This window comes from Antedon bifida, chromosome 9 (assembly GCF_963402885.1).
Source record: "Antedon bifida chromosome 9, ecAntBifi1.1, whole genome shotgun sequence".
NCBI lineage: Eukaryota > Metazoa > Echinodermata > Crinoidea > Comatulida > Antedonidae > Antedon > Antedon bifida.
The window spans coordinates 7,854,896-7,879,431 of NC_136234.1; the positions used below are offsets into that span (position 1 = coordinate 7,854,896).

The 24,536-nt window shown below is 34.1% G+C and overlaps 1 protein-coding gene across 2 annotated transcripts; it reads right to left on the reverse strand.

Annotated features, from left to right (window-relative positions):
- Window positions 1–953: 953 nt before the first annotated feature.
- On the reverse strand, window positions 954–8,999 carry LOC144851391 (fibrocystin-L-like). Of its 2 annotated transcripts, none has more exons than XM_078708819.1 (5): window positions 8,892–8,999; window positions 8,031–8,205; window positions 7,542–7,709; window positions 1,468–1,658; window positions 954–1,075 (listed from the first exon to the last, which is right to left on the reverse strand). In XM_078708819.1, the coding sequence occupies exons 4-5, from the start codon at window positions 1,628–1,630 to the stop codon at window positions 1,056–1,058; spliced, it is 183 nt and encodes a 60-aa protein (XP_078564945.1). In that variant the 5' UTR covers window positions 1,631–1,658; window positions 7,542–7,709; window positions 8,031–8,205; window positions 8,892–8,999; the 3' UTR covers window positions 954–1,055. Both variants share the same exon structure in this region; 1 of them encodes a protein (XP_078564945.1).
- Between the last annotated feature and the right edge of the window lie 15,537 nt (window positions 9,000–24,536).

A 24,536-nucleotide genomic window follows, 5' to 3' on the forward strand; every position in this document is an offset into this window, starting at 1 on the left:
CCAATTAGTTATGTTGGTTTGTAATGATATAGGCATTATGGTTATGTTTGTTGCACGCCACACATGAGAATACAATTTAAGACTTTGGACAAGACGATACAAGCCAGTTCTATACTACAGTAACTCTACAGAAAACTCTACTTCAACTCATTACTTCTTAAAATGTGACTTACGTTTCATTGCCTGTACTTGGACCTCCTGTTGTATTTGTTGCTCTCACACCCCTTGTTGGGTCTTCAGCTGGGGGAGAAGGATCGGTCATTGCTAATAACCTCAACTTCAAGACTCTCGTACAAAGTACCGGTTTGTGCTGCATTAACAATTTCTGCTTGAAGGTTAACTAACTCATCATGTTCAAGGGTTGAATTGCCTGTAAGGAAAAAATATTAATTATTGTTTACATATTAAAAGAATAGGTAATTAAATAAAATTCAACTCATTTCTAAACATATGAAACTGAAAAAAGAAGAAATCTGGATAGATTATGTGATACTTTAATATGGTTAAAGAAAGCTATTTACTTATTATATATACCAAACTGGCAAGATTGTTAACAAGATCTTCTTCATAGAAAACATCAACAGGAGCCACACCAAAGTCAACCATTATAACCGGTGTAGTGATGATGTCAATTGGGTCACTACCACGTATAAGTATCCAAAGAGTCTGCCAATCGCGATCAAAATAGTTCTCGCCATAAATGCTGGAGTCAGGAGTTGGCATGAACTGATCGTTTGGATCTTCTGGAACCCATATTTCTCTTTCTATTAATGGCAATGATGTCGAAAGAGTTGACAATTTTAAATATCTTGGACTTACATTTGATTCACTTATGTCATGGAAACAGCATGTTGAACAAGTAGCTTCTAGAGTATCACAACGTATCGGTATTATTCGTAGATTAAGATATTATATTCCAAATTTTGCTTTAAGACTACTTGCTAATGCATAGTATTACCTTGTTTTGATTACTGTAGTAATGTTTGGTCAAATTGTAACTTAGAACTTGTTAATCGTCTTCAAGTACTTCAAAATAGAGTAGCTAGAATCATTCTTTATGCTGATATGTACACCCCTATAACAGAATTGATGTCCTCACTAAAATGGAAGAGTGTCCATGACAGATGGGAAAATGATTTATTAATTATGCTATTTAAATGCCTACAGGGTTTAGCACCATCTTATTTAACAAATCTATTCAAATTTATGGACACTTTTCACACAAAAAATACAAGAAGTCAATCAACAAAAACTCTAAATGTTCCAGCATGGAACAATATTTATGGAAAGAGAATGTTTAACTATAGAGCATCAACCTTATGGAATAATCTTCCTGTACATATCCGTAAAAATTTTCGGTGAATGGACTGGTCTTGTTTCAAGAGTGCAACTTTAATAGGAGGAAAGATTTAGGGAAGAATCACAGTTTACAAAAGCTAAAATTCAACATTAAAGCAGACAACCAACCTTTATGTGGACATTTTTCATCATAAGGAATTTTAAGTCCACGTCTCGGATCTCTATCCCACTCGTATGGAGAATCAGGAATAACATAACCAGGCCGTGATCCTCCTAGAATTCCACCATCTTCATCTCTGATCATTGCTTTCTTAAATGCATCACAATCCATCTCCACGCAATCAGAAAGATTAACTTTACTGTTAAGATTAAATGAAAAGTGTAATGTATTGAACTTGATTAATATTACTTGCTACCAATTATTTAAACTTCCTTCACCTGTTACCATATATATTATGTTAACCCACTTCTATATAACCCTGGCTACTTAATGGTCACTAATGGCTAAAGTAGACCCTCTGCTTAGACCACTAAACATTCCACCTTGACAGATTAATTACCCATTACCGATATTGTTATTATAATATATAGTAAATGTAGAATAAAGAATAAACACTTCAGTGCTAGCTTTCAACTATAACAGAACTTGTCTCTCTCTCACTTATTTGTATTGTAAATCGGTACATTACACTACAGTGGCGACGAGAATGGCCCTTATTGGCAAAATTGAAGAATTTATTGAAGGAAGGGAAGATTGGTCACAGTTTGTTGAGCGTTTAGACTTTAGACTAGAGTCTGAGGAAGAAGAAGAACAACAGACAGAAGAAGAAGACTATATAAGGAAGTGCTTCCAGCATCTTTTATAGAAGACAATAACTACTATGTCCAGTAGTCATTAAGTTGATTAAGTTATGTCTTGATGTTTGATTTTAATTTTAAATGTAAATAGGTTGGGTAATCATCAGGAATAGTCCTGAACAGGGAGATGAGCGCCCCTGCCCACCGATGAGTTTCGGGATCCCTTTGACCCGGAGGGAGAGTACCCGTCAGGGTTACAGGTCCCAGGTTTTTAGTTGTTTTTAAAATTAATTAGTGTTCCATGACCTTCTCATCAAAATTAACGTCTCTCATAAAATTAAGAAAAGTTGTGCTATGTCAACATAATGTCAATGACGGCGAAATGTCCCCAATATTGGGGATAGCTATGAAAACAAATAAGTAAGTAAGTAACTTGTATTTCAAGGCAAAAGAAATTACTACAGAGGAGAAGAAACAAGCAACACTGTTAACAGTTATTGGCCCATCATCTTATAAGCTTTTACGAAATTTGGTTACACCAGACAAACCCAAGGATAAAACATTCGATGAGCTGGTAACAGCTATGAATGGGCATCACAGTCCATGTGCCTAGTGAAATTGTACAGCGATACAAATTCAACTCACGCTTTCGACGTGATAATGAAACAGTGCCTGAATTTATGGCATCGCTTCGATCGATGGCAGAATTCTGTAACTTTGGAGCCTCGCTCAATACAATGTTACGAGATCATCTAGTTTTTGGCGTCCGTAATCACGGAATTTGGTCTTTTGGCAGAAAAAGCACTGACACTGGAAAAAGCTGTTGAAATTGCAACTAGCATCGAAACTGCAACAAGAAATGTAAGAGATCTGGCGCAGCCAACCTCTGCAGCTGCAGTTGAAAATGTAAACAAAATTGCTTACAAAAAGAAGTCAAAATTTACGGAATTGTTCAAAAAATGTCCAAAATTTCCACTTTTTAAACTTCAAGAATTATGCTATAATATTGCCATTTATGCACATATATTATGGTAACATCATCTTATAAAGCCATAGTAACTAGTTGTGTAAAAAAATAAAAAGGTCTAAATTTTGACATTTTTCGAAAAATTCACTGCGGGGACCAAAGGAATTTTTTAGAAAAATTGCCAAATTTTCTTCTTTTTAAAATTCAATAAGTATGCTATAATATTGCAATTTATGCACATATATTGTGTTAACATCATCTTATGGAGACATAAAAACTAGTTAAGTCAAAAAATAAAAGGGTAAGTATTTGGCCATTTTTCGAAAATTTCACTGCTGGGGACCGAAAGAATTTTTCGAAAATTTGCAAATGTTCACTTTTTAATATCCAATAATTATGCTATTATATTGTCATTTATGTATATATATTGTGTTAACATCATCTTATAGAGCCATAGTAACTAGTTATGTAAACAAATAAAAGGGTCGAAATTTTGCCATTTTTCGAAAATTTCAATGCGGGGGAAAAAAGGAATTATTTCGAAAAATGGCAAAAAAATTCGATAATTATGCTATAATATTGCAATTTATGCACATATATTGTGTTAACATAATCTTATGAAGCCATAAAAACTAGTTATGTCAAATACAAATAAGAAGTCGAAACCATGTTTTCGCTGTGGAAAGAATAACCATTTGCCAGACAAATGTTATTTTAAGCAACCTTCGTCAGTTAAGCTACGTACGTACACTGGACAAATAATGGATGTTTTGGGTAAAATTAATGCTGAAGTTACATACCAGAGTACTACTACAATATTACCGTTAACGATTGTGCGAACAGATGGACCTACCCTAATTGGTCGAGACTGGCTTCAGTTTATAAAGTTGGACTGGCAACAAATCAAGGTAATAAACCAATTAGATTTAAGTTCACTGCTTGGTAAATACCAAGAAATATTTAAAGATGAACTAGGTACCCTTAAGGGTACTGAAGCAAAAATGTATGTTGATAAAGAGACAATGCCAAAATTTTGCAAAGCCAGAAATGTTCCGTATGCTTTGCGACAGAAAGTAGATGACTAACTTGATCGCTTACAACGAGAAGGCATTATTGAACCTATACAGTTTTCAGACTGGGCTGCACCAATAGTTCCGGTACTTAAGGCAGATAAATCTACCATTAGGATCTGTGGTGACTACAAAATTACTGTAAATAAAGCAGCCAAAGTTGATCAGTATCCTTTGCCCCGAAGAAAAATTTACTAAATTGGACATATGTCACAAGCGTACCAACAATTACTCTTGGATAAAGATTCTCGAAAATATGTTGTAATCAACACTCAAAAGGGACTTTACAATATACACGGTTGCCGTTTGGAGTCTCTTCAGCACCAGCGATTTTCCAGCATGTCATGGAAGGACTATTACAAGGAGTTAAAGGTGTTACAGTATACCTGGACGATATATTAATTACAGGAAAGAATGACTTTGAGCATTTCGAAACTCTTGAAACCGTCCTAAAGCGACTGGCAGATGCTGGACTTCGTCTAAAAAAGAGTAAGTGTGTTTTTATGGTTAAATCTGTTGGTTATTTGGGACACCTGATCGACAAAGAGGGATTGCATCCCACAAACGCCAAAGTGAGAGCAATTAAAGATGCTCCAGCGACGAAGCGTCTCAAAACTTGACAGAACTGAGAGCTTATTTGGGATTATTATCTTATTATGAAGTTTTTACCAAACTTATCCAACACACTTAATTGCTCTGTTATATGCCTTACTTCGTAAGGATAAAGCTTTGAACTGGACAAATTTAGAACAATCTACTTTTGATAAATCAAAGGAATTGCTACTTTCCTGCAGAGTACTTGCACATTATGATCCAAAAAAGGAAATAATATTATCGTGTGATGCATCTCAATATGGAATTGGGGCTGTGTTAGCACATCGACAAAGTGACGGTACAGGAAGACCAATCGCATTTGCATCTAGAACACTTGCAGAAGCGGAAAAAAAGTATTCGCAAATTGAGAAAGAAGGTTTGGCATGCGTTTTCGGGGTAACGCGATTTCAGTCTTACATTTATGGTAGACATTTCACATTGGTAACAGACCATAAGCCATTGCTGGGTCTTATTAATGAGGACAGACTTGTGCCCAGCCAAGCATCAGCTAGAATCCAACGTTGGGCACTGAAATTAGGTACATACAAATATACATTAAGATTCAAACTGACAAAGTCCCATGCCAATGCGGATGCCTTAAGCAGATTACCATTGCCAGGAAAACCAGAATCAATTCCACAACCTGCCGAAACTGTTCTATTGATGGAGCCAATGAACCAATCTCCAGTTTCCACAGCAGATATTAAAGGTTGGACGGTTAAAGATCCAACACTTTCTCGAGTTCTTTACTACATTGAAAAGGGTTGGCCCAATACTAATCCAAAAATTGAAAACTTGCAACCATATTGGATGGATCTGACAAAGAGAACTCTCTACACAAGATGGATGTATTTTGTGGGAAAATAGAATTGTTGTTCCACAGCCTGGTAGAAAACAGTTGCTACAAGCACTACATGACGGTCATACTGGAATTGTCAGAATGAAAAGTTTTGCTCGGGATTCGTTATGGTGGCCTAATATGGACAAAGACATATCAAAGCAGTGCGATACATGCCAATCCAATCAAACTTTACCACCTAAAGCACCATTGCACCCATGGAATTGGCCAAATAGACCATGGTCACGATTAAATATCGACTGTGCTGGACCATTTATTGGAAAAATGTTTTTAATACGATGCATACTCAAAATGGCTTGAGGTAATTCCGGTAAATTCCTCAACGACAAATACCACAGTGGATAAGCTCAGGCTTATATTTGCATCGCATGGATTGCCAGATAAAATAGTATCCGACAATGGAACATGTTTCACCAGTGATGAATTTCATACATTCGTAAAGCGAAATGGAATAAGACATTCTTTAACAGCCCCATATCACCCATCATCGAATGGTCTTGCGGAACGTGCTGTACGCACATTTAAAGAAACAATGAAACGTACGAAAGATGGATATATCGAAACAAAAGTCGCAAGATTCTTATGTTGTAATTTGTATGTTCTTGTTATCAGTTTCTTGTTTTTAGGACCCAAGTGGAAATAAGTTTTTAACTTTTCTTGGCATTCCTTGTAATCAAGGCCTGTTTTTTCCGTGCAATTGTTTTTCTATTTTCTATGTATTATATTTTATTGTTTTTTAACCTTGATTACCAAATAAAGTTAAAAAAAAAAACAATTCAAGATTCCTATTTAAATATAGAAATACACCTCATAGCACAACTGGCAAAACACCAGCAGAATTACTGAATGGCCGAAAATTGAAAACGCATTTTGATCTTTTACACCCTTATCAAGCAGATCGTGTTATCACTCAACTTGAAAAACAGAAATTAGCCCATGATCGTCATGCAAAGAACGCACTTTTGCAGAAGGAGAGTAGGTGTATATAAAGAACTTTAGAGGACAAAATCTGAAATGGTTACCCGGAACAATAATATTAAAATCCGGTCGCATCTCATTCAAGACAAAACTAGAAGATGGACGAGTTTGTCGTCGTCATGCCGACCATATCAGGAAGCGTTATAGGCCTGTTCAAACTCAGGATAAACAGCTTACAAACAAAGATGATCCTCCACAATTACCTCCAATGCTCATTAATCCAAATCTGAACAGTGGAAACATCACAATCGACTGTCGAAGCACAGTCTATTACTGCTCAGCGAAGAGTATACCTTACTCGCGATAGAAAACCGCCGGAAAGATATGGACATTTTTAATAACTGAAATATAGAAACTTTTATGGACATTATTACTGGACAATTTAAAATGTTGATCTTATGTTTTACTTTATACAGTGCATTATACCATATACATTTAAAGTGTTATTAAACCATAACTTAGTACAGTGCTGCTTTGATTCAATTATAAATAAATAGCTTAGAATTGTTTATAATAGAAGGGAGGGAATGTAATGTATTGAACTTGATTAATATTACTTGCTACCAATTATTTATACTTCCTTCACCTGTTACCATATATATTATGTTAACCCACTTCTATATAACCCTGGCTACTTAATGGTCACTAATGGCTAAAGTAGACCCCTCTGCTGAGACCACTAAACATTCCACCTTGACAGATTAATTACCCATTACCGATATTGTTATTATATATAGTAGATGTAGAATAAAGAATAAACACTTCAGTGCTAGCTTTCAACTATAACAGAACTTGTCTCTCTCTCACTTATTTGTATTGTAAATCGGTACATTACAAAAAGTATTGTAGGTAAGTGTACTAGGTTGATGAAAATAATGCAACTAGCAAGTAAGGATACACAATGATTTACATTTACGTAACTTGGATAAATGCAAGTGGTCCGTAGATATATAGGATAAATACTATTAGTACTTACCCTAAATTAGGTATATGTATGTAAACCCTGTTCTTGTCTCTGACTGTTACCTTCTTTGTACAGTACCTACAGCGGACATTGGGTGGATACCATCATCATTTGATGGATTGGTCATAGTAGCGTAATGATCTTTCTTACACGCAGTATCAAAATGAGCGAATGTGACATCTATTGATAAGAAAGAGCAAAATACCTTTATTTGTAAATAAATAAGTATGTTGAAATATATTCATTTGGTAATTGTTTCACCAAAAATGTATTCCGATATTAAAGACATATTTTATGATAAAACAGTACTAAGGGACAACCTCAACATTACAGTGGTGATAACTTGGATACAATGGCAATTTTATGTTATCCAAATAAGCATTCAGCTTCATGTGTAAACAGTATGAGTATGCGTTTCCTGCAATAGAACTCAACTGGTTTGTCCAAGTAAGGACTAGGTTTGTCCAAGTAAGGACCAGATTATGTCATGCTTTTACATACCTTGCAATCTTGTGTTTCCAGCAATAGCTGGGTAATTATGTATACCATGAAATGGAAAAAATGGAGCACCATTATCACCAGACATGAAATTTGCCCTCACGTATCCAGCATTTCCATTGTCTGGACCACAAGGTGCACACTGTTTTGCACTTTGACCTGCATTCTCCGGTTGATTCTGAAATATTTACATGAAAATGTTAATGGGAAAATGTAATATTTTAATCAGAATTTATAAATTACGTGACTGATTACACAATGGAATGGCATTATCAGTACACGTTAAGAAAAAGAAGGTAGAAGAGTAAGAAAGTCCTTTGACAAATTTCCTTATGAAAGTCAAGTATGCATATATAATATCTATACATTGATTTTATTTGACAGAATGCAAAATATAGTTCCCCAAACTGACAAAATAATAACATTTGAAAAACAGAAATAAAATCTTTTAAAATGAATAATAAAAATGTTCATATTTATTGAAAATGTTTATATCTTTTTTTTGTGTCTTTTTTGGGTTTCCCACTTTTATTTCATCGTCATTAACATTGTTCCATTCATTATGATTTTTACATTTATACATTATCTAATCTAATTCATCATAATTGCTTAATTACAGTATTCAGTTTGTAACATGCTACAAATGTTTATATTCTTACTGAACCTACCTGTAACTCATCGCAATCAAAGAACAGGCTTGTACCAATTATAAACGATGACTACATTCTCACACATACTTATCAACAGCTTCATGACTAAGAGAAGATGGCCCAATGACAAATGGCATCACCCCAATGTTGTTGTCTAAAATCTAAAATGTAAGTTACTATATAAGGAAAAGAGAAGTATTTTGGTATTGCTTACCTGCTCCAACTGTGTGGTGAATTACATTATCCTCAATTGCATCCAGATAGCAGGACTGAAGCCATTATGAAATGTATATTCACGTACAAACGATGGACTTTCTACAGTAACTTCTCCAATATCCAAGAAAGCAACTGAATAATGTGGCTCATATAATCTGAAACAAATAAATAAGTGTCACTATCGAATGAATAAGTGCCAGACAAAAACCTCAGGGAAAAAAAAGTTACAATTACAGAACTAACACTTTCCAATGTAAGAATGTTCCTTTATAGAAGTATTTTAACACAACCTGTGTTATTATAATGTATTATTCTGGTCCTCAAGCTTTACTAGAAACTGAGGAAATTCGGATTAGGCCCTCCACGGACCCTCGACAGCCAGCAGTGCAGCGCCTACCAGATCAGCACACCGGGAGACAATCCCCTACTTTTTTCAAACAGTGTACCACGTTCTTTAATGTGCACTGTTAAGTACACAGGACCAACGGCTTTACATCTCATCCGAAGAATAAGGCAATGAGAGTATTCCTGCCTAAGGAACCATGGTGGTCTATTTATAATTATTTTCTCTCAATCTAATAACAATCATTGCCATGATTCAATAAATTGTTTATTAATTAAAAATATAAAAATCATCACCATTAATGACCAGAAATAATGAGTGATAGAGCTGATAATGTTAGTTTTCCCAACGATTATATAATCTTAAGTTTCCAAAGAAGGAAAGAAGGCAAATAAAGAGAATGCTAGAAGTTTGGACTGGCAAACAGTTTAGTGTACACATAAACAGTAGTTACTGGCACTGTATACTTCAACACAAAGAATAATTATTCTAAATATTTATTTCTTAGGCTTAATACTTACAATAGTTGATTAGATCCACTGCTAGCACTCTTCTTCCTTAGATTCATTCGCATAGTCTGACATTTTAACTTAAGGTACCTTCTCTGTGGGTGCTCAAATGAAAACTGTCAATGGATGTCAAAGGTTGAAAAAGCAATGCGTTGCTCAATTTCTAAACAATGACCCTGTTGTACACACATTTGACTGGATATTTGTTTAATTAATGTACAGTATGTATATGCATGTATGAACATGCTCGCCTGCATCTTAAATTGAGAGGATCTGTGTGTGTAGCATCCAATAAGAATTTAGTGAAGTTCGAGAAGCTGGGAAGAGCAACCCTGTGTTGATCTGGGCCTCCGTGGATAAATTGAACTTATTATACCTATTCATGGTAACAGTAACGTTTGTTGCTCTTAGAGTGGATACGGTAGTCTACAATTGAAGATGCTTTTAAAATTGGGGTAGGGGGAAGTATTAATAGAAGGTAGTGGGTTAAATAGAGGGAGACCTGCATTGAAAATTTGAAATGGACTGTAGTCTTCAAAAAGAAGTTGCTCTTAGATTGGATACACTAGTCTACAATTGATGGTGATTTTAGAATTATAATGCAGTATTAAATAGAAGATGGATGGTTAATTAGAGAGAAAAACTGCATTGACAATTTGAAAATGACTTATAATTAATTAAAAAATCACCAACCTTGGAATCCAGATGTTCTGCAATATCCATTGTAAAATCTTCAATTAGATTAAACTGAACATCAAATTTCTCAACAACTTTTAGTGTTGATCTGCGATTGATATGTGGAAAACACCCTCAATGACAGAAAACTCTGTTGAGTTGATACCTTCTAGCGTGGATGAGTTGGAATAAACAATGCTGAATTTAAAGAAGTAACCACTTCCTGACAGATTAATGGCAAGATCAGTGAAGTTGGCCCAGCCATGGATTATATCTACAGTGTTGTTGCTGACGAGCTCTGCATCAGATACTCCTGGGCATTTTCCATGGATGTAAAAATCATTGAATAATTCCTTTTTTTTCGTAGAATATTTGTATCAAACCTATGGTGTATTACCACAGCTTGATAGCCTATATTGGAGTTTAGAAAGAATTGTGTTAAATCTACACTGGTATCCAATATAGAGATGCAAGGTTGAATCTCAAATAGCATCAGCCGTTGTAAACGTATACTCATTGTGCTTGAGAATTGATAGATGATTTCTACTCCTGGGTCACTAGATGCCTCTTCTTCAGCTTGCTTCTCAGAATACCTGTGAACCAATTAGTTATGTTGTTTTGTAATGATATAGGCATTATGGTTATGTTCGTTACAAGCCACACATGAGAATACAATTTAAGACTTTGGACAAGACGATACAAGCCAGTTCTTTACAACAGTAACTCTACAGAAAACTCTACTTCAACTCATTACTTCTTAAATGTGACTTACGTTTTATTGCCTGTACTTGGACCTCCTGTTGTATTTGTTGCTCTCACACCCCTTGTTGGGTCTTCGGCTGGGGGAGAAGGATCGGTCATTGCTAATAACCTCAACTTCAAGACTCTCGTACAAAGTACCGGTTTGTGCTGCATTAACAATTTCTGCTTGAAGGTTAACTAACTCATCATGTTCTAGGGTTGAATTGCCTATAAGGAAGAAATGTTAATTATTGTTTAGATATTAAAAGAATAGGCAATGAAATAAAATTCAACTCATTTCTAAACATATAAAACTGATTCATGCCATATGCAGTCTTCTGTACCAATGATACCTTAATGAAAAGAGCAGATTAGATAAAAGATTTTACTACCATTGATGTCTGTAACCATCATGTTTGAAATTCTATAATCCTATAATTCTAAGTCCACGTCTCGGATCTCTGTCCCACTCGTATGCAGAATCAGGAATAACATAACCAGGCCGTGATCCTACTAGAATTCCACCATCTTCGTCTCTGATCATTGCATTCTTAAATGCATCACAATCCATCTCCACGCACTCAGAAGGATTAAAGACCCCTTCCCTTCAATTTGTGACGTTTTGTAAAAATAATACATATATATTACTTTAAAAACATTAAACAAGGTCATTCCTTGTCTTAAATGTACGTTTTATGGTAAATTATGATAAAAAGTGAGAAACAATGCACTACCTATGTAGCTCGCGGCGAATGACCTCTCGTGGGCAGTCTTTAGGTCTAGCCTAGCTAGGCTGAGTTTTGTAGGCCTAGCCGGTAAACATCGGTAACGTACGAATATCGTATGCTAGTTATATACCTAGCCTGACGTTGTATAGTTGCTGCATTAATTGTCTTTCTATATTTGCCAGACTCCGTTGATACAAAATGGGGAAAACCTGGTACTTTCGGTGAAAATTTATGAGTCTTCCATTTGTTTTGGCCTCACGATCAATCAAAAAGTGGGTGAATTACAGAAGAAAAACAAAAATATCAATCCGCACGCAATGCATTTTGGGATTTATAGCGGGCCGCTAAAATTACTAGAATCAACTTATTTTTCACATTTTTAACCATTTAAAGACAAAAAAGTTACCATATAATATTTATTTTTACATTAATTGTAGTTTGTGACCTTAAATTAGATCTAAAAAACGTAGGGAAGGGGGTCTTTTTAACTTTACTGTAGTGTTAAGATTAAATGAAAAGTATTGTAGGTACAGAAAGTGTACTAGGTTGATGAAAATAATGCAATTAGCAAGTAAAGATACACAATGATTTACAATAACGTAACTTGGATAAATGCAAGCGGTCCGTAGATATATAGGATAAATACTATTAGTACTTACCCTAAATTAGGTATATGTATGTAAACCCTGTTCTTGTCTCTGACTGCTACCTTCTTTGTACCTATAAGCATTCAGCTTCATGTGTAAACAGTATGAGTATGCGTTTCCTGCAATAGAACTCAAACAATGGTAGTTGTTGGTTTGTCGAAGTAAGGACTAGGTTTGTCCAAGTAAGGACCAGATTATGTCATGCTTTTACATACCTTGCAATCTTGTGCTTCCAGCAATAGCTGGGTAATTATGTATACCATGAAATTGAAAAAATTGAGCACCATTACATGAAATTTGCCCACACGAATCCAGCATTTCCATTCTCTGGACGAGGTGCACGCTGTTTTGCACTTTGACCTGCATTCTCCGGTTGATTCTGAAATATTTACATGAAAATGTTAATGGAAAAATGTAATATTTTAATCAGAATTTATAAATTACGTAACTGATTACACAATGGAATGGCATTATCAGTACACGTTAAGAAAAAGGAGGTAGAAGAGTAAGAAAGTCCTTTGACAAATTTCCTTTCGAGTGAAAGTCAAGTATGCATATACTGTATAATAAATATACATTGATTTTATTTGACAGAATGCAAAATAGAGTTCCCCAAAATGAAAATATAATAAAAATTGAAATACAGAAAAAAAAAAAACATCTTTTAAAATGAATAATAAAAATGTTCATATTTATTGAAACTGTTTATATCTTTTTTTTTTTTTTTTTGGTTTCCCACTTTTATTTCATCGTCATTAACATTGTTTCATTCATTATGATTTTTACATATATACAGTATTCGGTTTGTAACATGCTATTTAATGTTAAATCTTACTGAACCTACCTGTAACTCATCGCAATCAAAGAACAGGCTTGTACCAATTATAAACGTCCATTCTCACACATACTTATCAACAGCTTCATGACTAAGAGAAGATGGCTCAATGACAAATGGCATCACCCCGATGTTGTTGTCAGCAAGAACAAGATCAGTCATTTGGAAAAAGACTCCATAATCCCAATTCTTCCAGATGAAGAAATTGGCAATCTGTGTGCAGTCTCTCTGACCATCCCTCGTCATGAACACCGTGCAAAGAAGTATGGCCTTCGTTGTTGCTCCATTGACTTTCAACGTCACAATCTCCCCACTGACATGGTACAGCACCATCTCAGAGCCTACCACAGTGTTGTCTTGTAGGATGACATCTCTGGAGCTCTCAATTTCAATACCTGCTGGCCACGATATATCCTCAGCATTGTAGCGGTCTTGATATGTACCAGGAAAGACAGAACAGCAGATTAATCTAAAATGTAAGTTACTATATAAGGGAAAGAGAAGTATTTTGGCATTGCTTACCTGCTCCAACTGTGTGGTGAATTACATTATCCTGAATTGTTAGTCCTGAAGTACCAAACATCCCGATAGCAGGACTGAAGCCATTATGAAATGTATACAACCGCTGGACCTTCTACAGTAACTTCTCCAATATCCAAGAAAGCAACCTAAGGGAACATTATACTTACCTGTTGATTAAGTTAATTAACAATTGGGATGAAATATTTTACAGTACTTTGTACTTAATTTATTATTAACATTAAAACATATTTTAGTGTAAATTAAAAATAATTTTATTTTATAGTTGTTTATTTATAATTTAATTTAGCATTTACTTAAACTATAGGCTTAATATAATTAAGTTAAGTTATCTTGCCCAGTGGGCTAGTCACAACAAAAACAAAAATCAAGCCCTGCTGAAATGGAAGCCTTATAATTCTTTTTTGCACTTTTTTTTATAAAAAGAAGAATTATCTGCAATTGCGCCATTGGCTGCAACAGTATTTTTAATTAATGATTTATGATTTTTTTCAAATAACTACTGCATATATCACAATATATCACTTTTTAACAATTAGCCAGTAAATCATGGTCTGGTGTTAACATTCTGAATTTTCCACTGATGCAGTGATGCCTGAATTTCACTACACTGCATAAAATATTAGTAAGCCTATTATAAGATTACCTTTTCCTTCAAATAGAATACAGTAAATGTCCATCTGGGTCTTGTCTTCTAATATGTGATGCTTCAAAACACATATCCAGTCGTCTTCTGTTGGTCATTTTGAGATTTTTTTCTTCTGAAGAAACAATAACAATTCTACTAATTTTTTAATTAATTATTAATTATTAGGTCGTACAGACAGTGACCAACAACTTTATGTCTTGTCTGAAGAATCACCCAAGAACACAGACAAGTCAGCACAGATCTCGAATTATAAAATATTGCTTATTGAATCGATCAAAAGATGTGTACGGCGTAACAGTTAGCGTTATTTAAATATTCCTTGTTTTTAACTATATAAATATTGACTTTTTGGAACTGAAGTTGATTTATAAAAAGCATATAGGCCTATTTACATCGTATTTGTTACATATAACCCTGAATAGTCTTTGGTTTGGTGTTTAATATAGGACATGCGAATAGATTGTACTGTATTTATTAGGTATTGGTATAAAATAGGCTAGGCCAATACTAGGATGATAGGTCCCAGCATGTAGGCTAGCCTGCTGGGCCTAAAAAAAATAAACCTTAAACCAAAATTACATTTCCTAGTTTTTAGAATGAAAGCTGTCAACAGAAAACCTAATTGAATATAGGGTCTTCGGCCTAGGCTAGCTTGATACTAGACTAACGATATAGCCTTTATAGTAATAATACTAGCCTAGCTAGGCCTATAGGCCTAGGCCTAACCCATTCCCATAAAAGAAAGAAGAAGAAAACAGATCTGTCATATAGGCCTAGCTAGCCTAACTAGGCCTAGAGCTATAATAGACTATAGGCCTAGTAGGCCTAGAGCTAATACTAGGCCTAGGCCTATTATTATGATAGGCCTAGGCCTAGGCCTATTCTATTGTTGCAACCACTTTACCTTAAAAAAAACAATTTGTATCCAAAGCTAATTTCATACGAAGACATCCTTCCACATGCCAATAAAAAAACTACTAGCTAGGGGCCTAGGCCTAGCTAAGTATAAAAAGTGTATTGCTATACAATACAATACAACGGATAGGCCAGCTAGGCCTAGGCCTAGGCTAGGCCGAAATCAAACTTCCCCGCAGGAGGTTCGTGCAGGCCCACACTTTTTGAGACTCGTCAACTTATTGTTTAAGAATGCAGATATTTTTTGCCCCGTCGATATAAAATATTTTCCCGTAGAAGTAATTATTAGTTTATTACTAATTCTTATGTTAAGGTAGTATAAGTATAGGATTTGGTAAATCATTTAATACAAATAAATATAAGTAGAACCACCAGAACTATTTCCGCTATACAGCCCTATTTAAAAATGGCCTGGTCTAAATTAACATTCTACCTACTAGGGAACGTAGGTTGGCCGAGGCACTCTGCTTGACTTTCTAGGCCCCCCACACTACAAGTCCTAGGCCTACCCGTTAGGCCAATTTCTCTCGCGTTGTGGTAATAAGGATACGCAGCTAAAGTGAATTTCCTCCGCTACACTGAACCACGAGCTAAGCCTACATATTTACCGATACTCGTCAATTTATTTTTTTATGGCATCAATGCTACACATTTTGCCCATTGATAATACATTTTCTCGTACTAAAAGTACTTATTAATTTAATTCATTATGTCTATACTTTATTTATTTAGATATTTAGTTTCCGTTTCTTGTTGAATAAACTGCAAATAAATAAAGCTATTGTATTTCTAAAGGTTCCTTTAGCAAAATGGAATCATCTTTCCTATAGTATATAAGAATACAAAAATATTTAGGATCTCGCTATTTATCTGGGCGATGTAGTCTGTGGGGTTAAAGAATACTCGAGCGGAAGAATACAACACATAATAACCATATCTATTACCAGTAAAACAGCGTCCTCTCTTATTATTTCGCGTAGGTTTCAAATAATAACGGGGAAAAAAAGTTAAGTAATATTTAATAGCATAAGTGTGTTCCACTCATAAAAGAGTATTTAATTCCAAAATTGTAATACAGTATATCGAAAAGTTAGATTTTTATTAGTGATAGAAATTTAGTATTATTTGGATAAAATAAAACTGTAAAAACATCATTCAAAAACCATCGTGGAAAAATACTTAACCAACTTCAATTTTGTTCAAATTTGGTACAATAATTCTATATGTATTTATTTATCTTTAGTATAAAAATTGGGTAATTTACTAGAATTTTAGATGATTTGGACATTTTTTATTTTTCAAAATATGATGCCTATGGTTCTACTATACATTTACAACATTTGTTTTTACTAAAAGTGCGCCTAAGTTATTTTAAAAAAAAAACTTGATACTAGTATTTTTCTTTTACATTATAACATTTGTGTAGTAAATTTTTCTTCTCATAAGCTATTATAGTGTAGGCCTACATTTATATTATAGTAGAACCGTTTAATTGGGGACAGCTCTTTTTACTATTTCGCCTTAACTGTTTTTTTAACATTCGCCATTTACATTGCAAATTATAAATGGTATTATTATTTTTTAGTGGATTTAGAATAGCTAGAACATGTGTGATAGTAGTTTTGACTACACTATATCAGGGAAGAGTGAGATTAAAGCAGTCGTGAATTAAAATTTCAATAAAATTTGTCAACAAATATAATTTTACTGTTTCGCCTTAACGTCTGTTTTTTTAACATTCGCCATTTAGGCCTAGGCCTACATCGCATTATAAATGGTATTATAATTTATACTGGATATGGAATAGCTAGAACAGTGTGTAGTTTAAACTATACTATATCAGGGGAATGAACGTGAATTAAAATGTCCATAACATTTGTCAACAAATATAATTTTGCGATTTCGCCTTAACGTCTGTTTTTTTTTTACATTCGCCATTTGCATTATAAATGGTATTATTTTTATAATGGATTTGGAATAGCTAGAACATGTGTGTAGATCTTTTCCAGATGGATTTCTTTCAAACTAAATGAGGGGATCTGCTAGGTTCCCGTCCGGAGAAATAGTTTTTCTTACAAGATTTGAATAATCAACAATATCAACATTCAACAGTGTGGCGTGTTGACCGCAATGAATAACAATACCATCTTCCCCACTACACCTGCACCAACTCATTTGCATAATAACGCACGGCATACCAACTGATCAATATTTGTATAGGAGTAGCAATCAATGGGTTGGTTGGATGGCTGCTGTTGTTCATCATGTAATTCATTGTATCAGTTGTTTTGATTTCTCATGATCAATTATTCACTTAATTCATTTCATTTATTCATGATCAAACACAGTAAAATGTAGTACATGGTTTGGAATAATGTTCGTTTGTTCAAAGTTAATAATTCACACAGAAATTGTGAAATTATTTATTACAATAATGCATATGTATTTAAATAAATAGAGAGAATACACTAGCCAGGCTAGGCATCGGCATCTTTACACATTTCTATTTATTTGTTCCTAATTTTCTGACATAACTTAGGTGTTCTTAAAATTGAGGGCGCCAAACATAAAATTTACGAGATCGGAAAGAGGCGGGAAGCCAAAAAAAATGATGGTGTGCTCCCTTGCCTCTAGCACGGTAAGGCTCTCTCACAGCCTTGGGGGTACCACACATCAGATGCTTTGATGTTATTGCCTCATAATGTGTGGTGGAAAGGGGGACGTTTAAGTCTGTGAACCCCAAACACAGAAGCTCGCATAGCTTTAACTCTTTTCCACCGACCGGCATGGGGTTTGAACCCACGATAATCGTGTTCCACGACGCTCTACCAACTGAGCTATCCGGCCCTCTGGTTAATAGCAAGGTTAAAACTAGATTCGTTTCCTCAAAAGTACGTCATGAATATGCAAATTTATGACGTAACGATTAGAATGACGTAATATGAAGCGCGTATAAGACTATACTATTGTCACCTTTTATTACTCGTGTACATTGTGGCATAACGGGTAGTGCTCTAGTAACTATCGTTTGGATTGTATTCTCTCAGCTCTACTGGCTGGGGTTCGAATCTCTACGGATTTCTTTTTTTTTTTAAATAAATATAAAATGCTTTTCTTTTATTTTGAAAGAGAGATATTTAGAGAGTCAGGTTAATTTAGAATAATATAATGTAAAAGATTAACAACATCAAAATTCAACAGTGTGGCGCGTTGACCGCCGCGAATGACTAACAATTGAATGTCAGAAAAAAAGGAATTATAGTTCTCTTCGTTACGTGTTTAGAAAAGAATTTATATCTCATCGTTGGTGGTATGTCGGCGTTGTACAGGTGTAGTGGGAAAGATGGTATTCCAACCGTTTAAAACCAAAATATCGGCTAAATATATTCTTTTTTGCGTTTCAACATAATTATATGTTAATGATTCCAATTACGATACAAACTTTTTTTTTATTTTGTAGGTAAATTGGCAGATATAACCCTTTTTGTCTTTCCCCTTAACGTTTTCATACCACAATCGCTGTGCTAAGGGGAATTTATTATTACCCTTAAGGCCATTTTACACTAAAAAGAGGGAAGTAAAATCAACCGATTGACCCCTATCTAAGTTTATTTTCTGTCAATCCTTAAGGCTACAATTTATATAAAACAAAATAATTAAATGGTTAAATTCTGTTTCACCAAATTTATAAATAATTCTAGGTCCTAGAGGCATGTCTTTTAATTTGTTGTCGGTGTCTTCTATTCTAGGCCTAGAAGGCCTAGCCTAGGTCTAAGTGATGCGGCCTTTGCCGCCTGGCTGGGCGTGAGGTGAGTTGGTACCAATTTTAAAAACTAGTTGCATAGGCCTAGTCAGCTAAGCTAAAAGGTTAGGCCTAGCCTATTATAGTCGCCGCATATAGTACTGTATATCGCTATTAATTAGGGCCAAAATTAAATAACTAGCCTAGGGGCCTAGCTAGGCCTATTTAGCTTATCTTTCTTAGGCTAGGCCCTAGCCTAAGCCTAGCTAGGTAGGCCTAGAATAGGCCTAGGCCTAGTAGATATTCGCCCAGGATTCGCGTATGGGTGTTAAACGGATGATCGGGCCCACTTTTGTATGCGCACCAAACAAAAGGAGGCCTCCAAATAGCCATAAATAAACACAGAACTAAATGGCCATTAAACTAGTTTAGTATCTAGTCAAGTATCAGCCGCGCAATGTTTTTATGAATATAGTAAATATTAATTAATTATTAAACAGCCGATAAATACTAATCAATGTGTCTTAATACAAAACAAATTTTACTAATCTAACATCTAGTTTTAATGATTAATTATAATAATTAATCGTATATTTCTTTTCTTATTTCTGCATATCATTATTATACATGATACCCCAAACAACAAGGCTCATCTCATAAACACAATATTTCTTGTTTTTTTAATTGTACTTCTTCATTTCTTATGCACTTGGAGTTTATAACTTGATACAGAAACCATAATCCTGTTATCGATAAAATGAATATTAATTATTAATATTGGTAATGGTAACTAATAATAAATAAACTAATTTCCAACATTTAAAAAACCACAATTTGCAGAATAAAACCAAAACGGAAACAAAACAACTTTATTTATAAAAATCACACATACTTATTGGCACATCTAAAATAAATTAAAAAAAAAAATGTACTGGCATAACTGACGGCCGCAATAACTGGTGGCTGAAATGATCCCAAAAGAGTTATGTTGTCTGGTACTCGTTGTGTTAACATTAATAATGTCTTTTTCCTTTTCATATAGGCCTAGTGTCTGATGTGTTGATGGAGTAAATGTTCTTGGGCAGCTGGTTGCAGTTTTTCTCATTTTCTATTTTTATATTGTTCTTAGTTGATGTCATATTCTAAATATGTAATTTGTATTGTCATGACGTTGAAAATATTTAAATAACAATTGTCCATGTGGTTTTTAACATCTTTAGATTCATCAGAGATTCATCTGATGTTCAAATCCAGTAAAAGTATTGGATTATTTTATTGATGATTTGTTCTACTGTACAATCATGTAAGAATTAGAAATCTGGCTACTCGCTCAAAGCTGCTACAGTAATGTACTGTGTTAGGAATACTATTAATTGAATCTAACATACACTGGATAGTTCCTAATTTCAGTCTGTTACAGTATTAAATTTAAGAATTTTATTAGGGAACATACTACACTAATTGTGCTTCATATTTTCATATTCATACCGGTAATTTTTTAAAAAACATTTGACGTTTTTAACATGTATGAAATCTATCTCCAGCAGGATCAATTACAGGACAATTGTTCTTGTCTTATATGTGATGATTTTTATATATAAATAAATGATCATAATGTAAAGAAAAATAAATTAGAAACATTGACATTCTAGCTGAAATACTTTGAAATATTTAATCACTGAATAACTTAATAAATTACACTTTAATATTGTAAACATTTCCAAATTGATCAGCTTGTATTATACCATGTACCGTCAATTCTAATAGTAACCCACACTCTAATAGTAACCCCCCTTCTAGTAGTAACCCAACTTATAAGTCAATCTATAGTAATAACCCACTACTACTACTAGTAACCCATGGGGGAGGTTATTATTAGAGTCACAAAAACTATTGAAAAAATGACATTAAGACTGGTCGTTTATTATGCAGCAATATTTTGAAAATAAGGAGATAATGCATGTTGATCTCGGGAGGACTGAGTGTTTTTGAGTTTATAAAATAAAGTTCAAAGAAATTTATTTATTCGTACTGTTTTATTATTTTTCTATGATTTGCTGACCGGAAAAGTTGGGGTGGGTTACTATTTTCAGGTGCCTTACTATTTACAGGTGCCTAATTTAAGATTAGTAATAATAACCCACTACTCCAATAGTAATCCCCCTTCCCCCCCCCCCACTTCTAATAGTAACCCACCCTAAAAAACAATCAAAAAATAATAACCCAGGGTTACAATTAGAAGATTTACGGAATCAATTAGTTTAAACTAATTAATACATGCTATAGACTATTGTAGCCCAAATATCAAATTACACTTTTAATATTGCAAACATTTCCAAATTGATCAACTTGTAGTATATAACCATGTATCAATTAGTTTAAACTAATTAATCCATGCTATAATCTATAGACTACTGTAGCCCAAATATCAAATTACACTATTATTTATAATAATAACAGCAACCGGGAATCCACAAAATGTTAGGATTCAGCCAAGTAGCCTTTTTTGCAATTAAAATCTCATTACACGGAATCTCTTCGATGTTATAGAACACACTTCTCGTAGGCGTGTTGAATATGCGTGTAATAGCGTGTTGTATAAACGCGCCCTTAGGTGCAACAGCCTGACAAATTGATATGGTAACACTATTAAAAACAAGTATATCAATCAGAACGTTAACATACGTTATGTTATATCTATTTTCAAACCTTTTAAAATCAAAAACTCATCAGCATCATTTTTTCATTCTTAACTTTCATCCTTATAATTATCCAATTTTGAATTGAGAATCCAGGATTTGATGTCAACAATTTCGCTACCTCTTTCTTGCCTGCAAAATGAGAAAAACAAAAATGCAATTATTCTATCATCTCTTACAGATGTATTTGTCCTAAATTTGTCCTATTTTGATGTCACATAACAGCTATCCACTTGGAATCGAGAAATTGAATATTTGCGACCAACAACCGGCCCATATTTTATAACTACTGTAGTACTGTACTTGTTCAAAAATAACACTATATTGATCTCTTTCCCTTTAATGTTCAACAATATTCCAATTAAAATGCTTAAATACAGAAGTATAGGCCTACAGGTACATATGACAACCTCAGACATCCATCCTATATTAGACTGTGTTCCAGCCCGTAAATTTTGGCACATATGGCGTTTTATACGTATAATATAATACTCAGATTTACGCACTGGGGAAATATGTGAAGAAATCGATTTGCATGCCCGCAAATATCCGATAAGAATGACGTAGGTTATCATACCATATGTGCCAAATTATTTATCTTTACTATTTACGGGCTGGAACCCAGTCTAATCATATATATGCACTGCTCTTTAACCAATTGAATGCTCTTTGGCATGTGAATAACGAACCTTTTTAAATATAAACTTACCTGTGAGATCGTCATGGTTGTATAGGTCATCTCCTATAGTAGTAAACAAAAACAATTTATAACATTAATATTTTATACATTTTCGTTCTTGATACATTGTACATTTGTGTTTTCAAATGTTTTGCTGCTAATATTGTAGTAGACTTACCTGATGTTGTGGCAATTTCTAGTTGTCCATAACTATCAGCATCATCTGCTGATAAACAACAATAAAATGTTAAGAATGTAATGTTTACGAAAATCTAATTTGTGTCTGATAAGTGCCATTTCCGGCATCTACAGTTGCACAACTCTTAAACATTTCTTATGACACAGGGACAGATTGGAATGGAAAATGGGACATGGATTAATTAATTTTAACACTAAAAAAGAACTTCATAGAAAGAGTCAATCTTAATTTCACCTCACCTCAGCACCAGCTGGTATAGATTTTTATTAGTAATGTTTTATAAGCTTACCTGTGATGTTTTCTTCTTCTTTAAAAGTTTCATCTGCTGATCAATAATAAAAGAAAAGTTAACAATTTAATATATTCCTAATATCTATCTGTACATTAAGTACTTTGATTGCACTGATTGCATTGAAGAACTTAAGATCTACCATAAAATTTTTTTCCATGTTTAAAACAACAAATATATGGTCTTGATTTTATGGCACTCTGGAATTGTCTCTTCTATTAGCAAAAGAAGTATTCTCATTTTACATACTTTGTTTATAAACTATATTAAAGCTTACCTGTAAAAGTATTCATTTCTACTTCTAGGCTTCTGGGTTATCTCCTATAGAAAAACACAATAAAATAAGTTTTTCTTATTCTTCTTACCTGTACAAGTGTTGCCACTTGTTAATTTGACAAAATTTGCTGATTTTTCAATTACCTACTGGCAGAACAGGTAAGTAAAAGATATGTACTGTGTGGGTAATAAGCTGTACGGACTATATAAAGGGCAGGAAATATTTTGAGATAATCTAGGTTTTGGCGAGATTCTGGTTTTTAAGGTGTTTATGCTTTGTGAGAGTGAAGTTTGCATTGTACCAGCAACAATGCCTATTTTTTTAAAAAAAAGATGTGCCGTGTTTAAATCGTTTTCACCCGCAACTACAGCAATTGCATTATAATTCTTCAAGGTTGATATGTCCTTGGCTATTGGCTTGTCTTTAATTTGAGGCGATTTATACAGCCGATGAAATCAAATTTGAAAGTAGTCTGTAATTGGATTTTTATGGGAGTGTCGACTTGTAGGTACTTTTGGCTAGTCTTCAACATAAGTTGCTCTTAGAGTGGATACAATAGTCTACAATTGAAGATGCTTTTAAAATTGGGGTAGGGGAAGTATTAATAGAAGGTAGTGGGTTAAATAGAGGGAGACCTGCATTGAATATTTGAAATGGACTGTAGTCTTCAAAAAGAAGTTGCTCTTAGATTGGATACATCACTAGTCTACAATTGATGGTGATTTTTGAATTATAATGCAGTATTAAATAGAAGATGGATGGTTAATTAGAGAGAGAACTGCATTGACAATTTGAAAATGACTTATAATTAATTAAAAAATCACCAACCTTGGAATCCAGATGTTCTGCAATATCCGTTGTAAAATCTTCAATTAGATTAAACTGAACATTAAATTTCTCCAAAACTTTTACTGTTGATCTGCGATTGATATGTGGAAAACACCCTCAATGACAGAAAACTCTGTTGAGTTGATACCTTCTAGCGTGGATGAGTTGGAATAAACAATGCTGAATTCAAAGAAGTAACCACTTCCCGACAGATTGGCCCAGCCATGGATTATATCTACAGTGTTGTTGTTGACGAGCTCTGCATCAGATACTCCTGGGCATTTCCATGGATGTGAAGAATGTCCCAGATTTTGCACAATTTCAGCCTGAAAAAATCAAAAAATCATT

Coding starts and splice junctions, on each gene's coding strand:
- LOC144851391 (XM_078708819.1), bottom strand. CDS start 1,630: ATGGATTGTGATGCATTTAAGAAAGCAATGATCAGAGATGAAGATGGT. Junction 1,076..1,467: donor TGAAAAATGTCCACATAAAG/GTTGGTTGTCTG, acceptor ATTCTGTTATAG/GGGTGTACATATCAGCATAA.